This window comes from Crotalus tigris, unplaced genomic scaffold (genome assembly GCF_016545835.1).
Source record: "Crotalus tigris isolate CLP2741 ecotype Arizona unplaced genomic scaffold, ASM1654583v1 scf7180000018079.1514062397:295518, whole genome shotgun sequence".
NCBI classification, from domain to species: Eukaryota; Metazoa; Chordata; class Lepidosauria; order Squamata; family Viperidae; genus Crotalus; species Crotalus tigris.
This window is the reverse complement of record NW_024096811.1, coordinates 200,495-207,173: the sequence shown is the minus strand read 5'-3', so window position 1 is coordinate 207,173 and position 6,679 is coordinate 200,495. Positions and strand designations below refer to the sequence as shown.

Genomic DNA, 6,679 nt, shown 5'->3' with positions numbered 1-6,679 from the left:
GAGATTTTTCAACAGGGTGGGGGTTGGGAAACACCGAAGTATCACTGGATGTGTATCCTTAAATAAAGCCTACCTATATCAGAGATGCTACATTGAAACAAAGCTTTATCTGGCTTGTTTTAACTATAGCTTGACTGAGCCATAATAACTAAATTCATGCAATGCACATCTGGTCTGATTTTGGTTTAGCACCCTGTGTGGATCTAATTGTGCTTTGTGACCTATCGTTTAAGGAAGGGGTGGGCAGTCTTTTGCTAATCTTTTACACGGGTTAGGTGGCCCAGGGCTACATATTTCTACGTAGTTTACAATTTTGCTAGGTTTGTGAACTCAGCCCATTGTTGTTGAGTTCACAGAATCATGGCTTGGCTTAGTCAAATCAAAGATGGCCCTGTTTGCTGTTGTAAATGGAACCTATATGTCTATAGCTAAGCAGAACAGCTCCAGTGTTTTCCACCGAAGTCTTTGGACAAATCCTTTTACAGAAACCCATCCTCGTCTTTTGCAGTTCCTCTGGAGTCCTGGCCAAGGGACTCTCTCTGCCTTGAAGGACCTCCGCACGTAAAACCGGCCTAAGGCATAACCAATCAGCACCAGGACCTCCGGGGGAGCCGCGCCCCATCTTCTCCCGGGGTTCCCCGCCCCGCCCACAGCAGAGTGAAGCGCTCCCTTGAAGCGTGGCGTTGCGCTCGCCGCGCGGACTCTCGCTTTCGGCTGGACTTGGCTCTGGGCGTGGGAGCAGCGCGTGCTGGCTGGTCTCGCCTCGGCGTCTCGCGTGGGTCAAGTGCCGGAGAAAGCACGATGCGACAGCCTGGACAGTCGGGGCGATAGCAGCCAGGCGAAGTCGCTTGGAAACGGCTCCTGGCTCGACGACGTCTAAATACTCTCTTTATTTTATTTGCCTGGAAAAAACGAGGGTCTAGTTTAGGGTCGGATCGAAGGCTGCCGAGGAAGAGGGAAAGGAGCGAGAGAAGAACAGGCGAGCCATGGAGCGAGAGGTGGCTTTGTCCTGTTTACGTCTTTGGGACTAGCTTACAAAAAAAAAAAAAAAAAAAAAAAAAAGGGGAGGGGGGGAGTGGAAGGAAGGCTCCCCTGGCGTTTCGACACTCCAGGCGCTGAGAAGACCTGGGCGCGCGCGCGCCAACGGCGAGTTAGCCAGGAGAAATTTGACGCATTGCAAATATTACCCGGATTTGGATTTATTTTATTTTATCTTTGCCCGCGTTTTTCTTGCTGCCGGAATTTGCTGCAAGTTGAGAAGCTTGCAATCTGGATTTCATGGAGCGGGGATTCCTGATACTGGTTGGACTTACATTTCTCTCGAGCGCAGGTAAAACGCAAGGAAAAATAAGTAAATGAATAAATAAAGAATTGCGTGCGGGGAAAGAAGATACGCCTTATTTCGCCTGATGGTTTCTGATCCAGTTCTTGACAGCGGCTTTCCGTTAGCCGCGCGAAAGAAAAGTTGCTTGTTCACCGCTGGTCTAGGCAAGTTGGCTTGGAGTTTGGTTGCCCCAATACAGGCACGCTGTTACTGCCTGGAAAATGGGCACCAGAGTGCAATCGGGCAGGGCAATTCCAGACGTGAATTGCTTCGTAAGTAAAGTTGTTTCGGGCCTCGGAGAAATCGAGGCATCTCGAACAAATAAAGAAAGCAATACACTTCTTTAAAAAACAATGACATAATTATAACAATTTTTACTGTTTTTGAAGCATATAAAAAGGCAAGAGGCTGCAGCGGACAGACAGTTTGTAACTTCCGAAATCACACTTGAAAGTTTTTTAGTAGCCAACTTTGAATAAAAAAAAAAAATTCTGCCTTGAGCAGGAAGTTGGACTAGAAGACCTCGGAGGTCCCTTCCAGCCCTATGATTCTAAAATACTTGTTTCTACCAAGGGAAAGAGAGGGATCCCTTCTTTGCAAGGTGTTGTTTATGTTGCTGATATTTTATGTAGTGGCCACATCGTGTGTGTGTTCGGTTCTGAAGAAAAAAGAATCCAGTTTCTTTTGCTAGGGGCGGAGAGGCAGACTGTGAAACTGGCACCTAAAAATCCTAAAATAAGAATTAGCCATAAGCCCAGAGATGATTAAGAACAGTTTTGGGTGGAATTTGGAGGTGAGAGCCCTGGCAGGCCATGCAGGGGTGTTGTGATAGTATCTATTTAGAGTGCTTTGATGATGGAAAAACATAATGCTAACATTTTCTAGTTGAGTTTGTTTGAATGAAACAATTGCTCCCAGGATTCTGAGTTTGGGGTTCTGAAGAGCCTGTTGAATTGTGTCTGGAAGCCTCTCAGCTGCTTTTTGAAACATAGGATTTTGCTTTTGTGGAACCAGACTGGATTTGATCTCTGTTGAAATCCACCCTTTTAGAGGATGCTTAAAAAGCTGGGGTTTCAAGATGTTTTCTCATCAGCTACCTCTTTGAGTTCCATTACTATATTTGAAGCAGCCTTTACATAAATCTTTGCAAATTGCAAATGCCTCTTCAAATTGCAGAGCACCTGTCTGACAGTAACAAACCCATTTTATGCCATTCTTCTCAAGTGTGTAAATTGTTACAAACTAGAGTTTTACTCCCCTTACTGATCTGCGTTTTCTTATATATGCTAATAGTTTTGGAAAAAAAATAAGTTTTGTTAAGTTTGTCCCTATAGTACTGTTTTGTTAGCCGTGCTGAGATTTTTTTTTCATTTATAATTTAACTTTCTGTTTTGCATTTCTCTTTCTTGATCTCTTCCCCAGCTTTCATTCATTACTGTGAACTCGAGGTGGGGGGGGGCATCTGCGTGGTTTCTGTTTAAATGTTGTCGGCTGAGTTGTCACAGTTGTAATTCTAGAAGTTGAGAAAAAGAAATCCAAACCCAGCACCAAGATGTGGCACTAGGGGTTTTGTTGCAGGACTTGACTGCTTTGCTAGGAACAGCTTCTTTCTAATTTGGCCTCTTTTCCCCCTCCCCCTCCACTTCCCACCCACCACGATTTGCAGGTTTCTTGCTATCCACCGCTCATCCCCTGTTGCTTCCCAGTGTGAGCAGGAGTAACAGCACAGGGCTGAGACTTCTGGGGCTCTCAGAAAAAATCAGCAAAGAAACCAGCACAGAACCCAGAAGACCGAATTCAGCTACCAGCTCCAAACCGGACAACGGGGCTGGCTTGAGGGAGGTCCACCACAGAGCCAAACGCTGTACTTGCTATACCTACAAAGATAAAGAGTGTGTTTACTACTGCCACCTGGACATCATCTGGATCAACACCCCAGAGTAAGTGGGGGCATAGGGTCTCTTTGGGGAGCTGGGGGTAAAGGGATAGGTTGGTATCTCAAGTGGGAAAAAGATCTGGGGTGCTTTCTTTTCCTCAAAGATAGAAGTTAATCCTGTCTCACATCAGCATGTGAAGGTCTTTGTGTCAAAGAGGATAAAACCACTTAAGTAAGTTTCTGCTTCCAGGGGAAGTACACTCCCAGATTCCAGATGCTGGAAGAGAAATACTTTCTGGAGAAGTGGAATGGTTAATGTTGTATGAAAAAGTCTGGGCTTAATAGAAGCTTGTTATTATTTATTGGGTTTAGGCTCCACCTTTTCTAGAGAAGCTCAAGGAGGTGTGTGTGTGTGTGTGTGTGTGTGTGTGTGTGTGTGTGTGTATGAGTATATGTAAATATTTATTTACTCTATTTTTTCAGTATAGCAGTTATCATGAGGGACAGCATCTGATCCAAATATATGCATGGACTTTGGTAATCAAAATGAGTCTTCCTGGTCCTAGTCTAATGATGGCAAACCTTTTGGGCCTTCACTTCAACCCTAATGTTCCCCAAGGACTGCAACCTTTGCGAAATGGTTGTAATTGCCCCGACAGCCCAGCACTCTCCAGGATCTGTTGCATGTTGCATACTTTCAGGCCATGTTCTCTTTCTGCGTCTACTTGAAACTGCTCCAGGTCACATGAGGCCTTCATTCTTGATTGCCATACACTAAATAAAATAAACAATAAAGTCTTTCAGAGAATTCTCTTCAATGGCTTTCTCAGCCTCCAGAAACTATGAGAAAGAGCGCCTGTTTTAGCATGATTTTTGGAGGCTCTAGGACAGTGGTTCTCAACCTGTGGGTCGGGACCCCATTTGGGGTCGAACAACCATTTCACGGGGGTCGCCAAACAAGGCTGTCCACCATTTTTTCCTCCTTTTCTTTGGCCACGCCCCTGGCACCCGGTGATGTATAAGTGGTTGGGGGTCACCACAACATGGGGAACTGTATTATGGGGTCGCGGCATTAGAAAGGTTGAGAACCACTGCTCTAGGAGACCACATAAGAGCACGACTCTCTTGCGAAACTTCTGGAGGATCTGGAGACTACATAAAAGTACACCTCATTCTCTCATGGCCCCCTCATCCTCTAAAAAACATGAAATCACAGCATGTTTTCAAGAATAGTTGTCAGGTGTTGGTGAACACTGATATGTCACCCAAAATGTCTTGGTGTATCACCTTTGATACGCATGTGACATGTTTGCCATTGTTGTCCTAGACCAACATCTTAACTATTACATTATGTTTGATCTCAGTCAGCATGTGCTCCTTCTCCTGACAAGCCTTCTGAATGAGATAGAATCACAACTATTTGGTAACTGTTTCCTAGGCTATCAAATGTCTCAGTGGAACAAACAACAAATTGCAACTGGAAGCGTAATACAGTAATTGTCAATCTTCAAATAATATTGGTAGATCACCATATTAATGTGGTATTTGGGGCAATACCTGAGCAGTGTGAACACAATTTTTCCAATACGATGAGTGCTTTGCACTGGGGAAAATTTCTGTATGCAGAGCAATCACTCTGGTGGTATTTCAAATATACAGTGGTTACTGTGGTGGAAATGTGATTGTTTTTGAAATGAGTTTAATATTCTATGAAATCTTAAAATTGTTGTGGATTCCATATATTCAATTTGAAATTGTATGGTGAGAGACAGGCACCAGACAGTTTCATTCACATTTAACCCTCCTATAATTTCTCACTGCTGCTTCCATTATTCTTTCTTAATACCGAAAACAATAGTAATACCCATACACAAAGAAGGAAAGATAGAATACTTGAATAAAATCCCTGGATTAGTAGCTTCAGGGGCTGCCCATCTGAAGCACCCCAAACTTTTTATTTTCTGGAGTTCCTATTTTCTTGCAATCTAAAGAAAAATGATATTTTGGAACATTGTCTACAGATTTTATATAAAATAGAGTCACATTGGAATTTTGGAATGAGTTCCTGCTTATGTTGCCTTGAACATTTATTTTAGGCTGGCATTCTTTTTTTTTTCTTTTTACCAAAGTAGGAGATTAACAATACCATCTGAGGTGAGATTTAGCTCAGTCTCCTATCTATCTATCTATCTATCTATCTATCTATCTATCTATCTATCTATCTATCTATCTATCTATCTATCTATCTATCTATCTATCTATCTATTTATCCTTTATTGGCCAACTGTAAATAGACACACAAGGAATTTGTTTCCGGTGCATAAGCTCCCAGTGTACATACAAACAGCAAAGTGATAGTCATAGATCATAAATCATAAAATACAATCATAAATCATAAGATACAATCATAAATCATAAGATACAAACAGCAAGTGATAAATCCTAAGATACCAATAGGAGAAGGTAATAGGAAAGATAAGAAAAATGAGTAGACGTGAAAGATGAGAAGATTACAACATCTTTAGGCATAAAGCAGTGCTGTGGGAATTAGGTGCTTTAACTGAATCGATTTGCCCAACTTGTAAATTGCAGCCTTGGGTGGTTAACATAAGATAAAATCAGTACAAAAGCAATAAACAAATAAAAAAATGACAAACCAAGCCCACCCATAATTATTCCATATTAAATTATTTCATATAGTCTCATTCATCAACTTGGCCCTGTGCAATGTGAAAAATAGACTGTCAAGGCTTGCAGCCGACAGGATCAGGACCACCCTAATCTTGGTGGATAAACTGTTCAATACAGCAGGTGCCATGCTAAAAGAGGAACACTTCCTAAATTCCACAAGGTAACACTGGCTTATGGAGGAGATGTGGAACTAAACTATCCTGTCGGATATCATGAAATGAGTAGATAGGTAGTCCTGCAAGTAACTGATCTAATGTCATTTATGGCTTTATAGATGTTAACTGGCATCTTGAAATGTACATAGAAGTGTATTAGGAAGCAGTACAGCTCATGGAGCAGTGATGCTACATGGTGTATTATGGTGTACTTATTATTAACTATGCTGCTGCTGTTTCTGCAGAGACTAACCAGGAGTGCCTCTCTGTCCAGTAATGGGCACAATTGCCACACAGGATGGATTTGTGGAAAGGCCCTTTTGGCTACAGCTATCACCTATCCTTTAAGCAGAAAATAGGAGTCCAATAGGACTCGATAATTCCATATGGCATATTCCTCAGTTTGAGGAAGTGCAACCACATCCAAAATTAAAGATGGAGGCTTACAGTACTCACCAACCCTAGTGATGTGATCTTGTAGGGCTAAGCTGAAGCTTATTCTTCCCTATCCATACCTCTCACAAACTCCAGCCAAAGAAAAAAACATTAGTGACTTAATTTGTTTGGCAAGAGGTTGAGATACATAATTGAATTTCATCTACATATTGATGATACATTATCCCAGATTGATGG

At 42.3% G+C, this 6,679-nt stretch overlaps 1 protein-coding gene across 1 annotated transcript in view; it reads left to right on the top strand.

Moving 5' to 3' along the window:
- Nucleotides 1-267: 267 nt before the first annotated feature.
- Nucleotides 268-6,679, top strand: part of EDN3 (endothelin 3) — a 37,239-nt gene continuing 30,827 nt past the window's right edge. The window contains exons 1-2 of the mRNA XM_039347459.1: nt 268-1,330; nt 2,991-3,264. Coding sequence (XP_039203393.1) covers nt 1,279-1,330; nt 2,991-3,264 — 326 coding nt within the window. The 5' untranslated portion in view covers nt 268-1,278. The remainder of the gene's footprint in view (nt 1,331-2,990; nt 3,265-6,679) is intronic.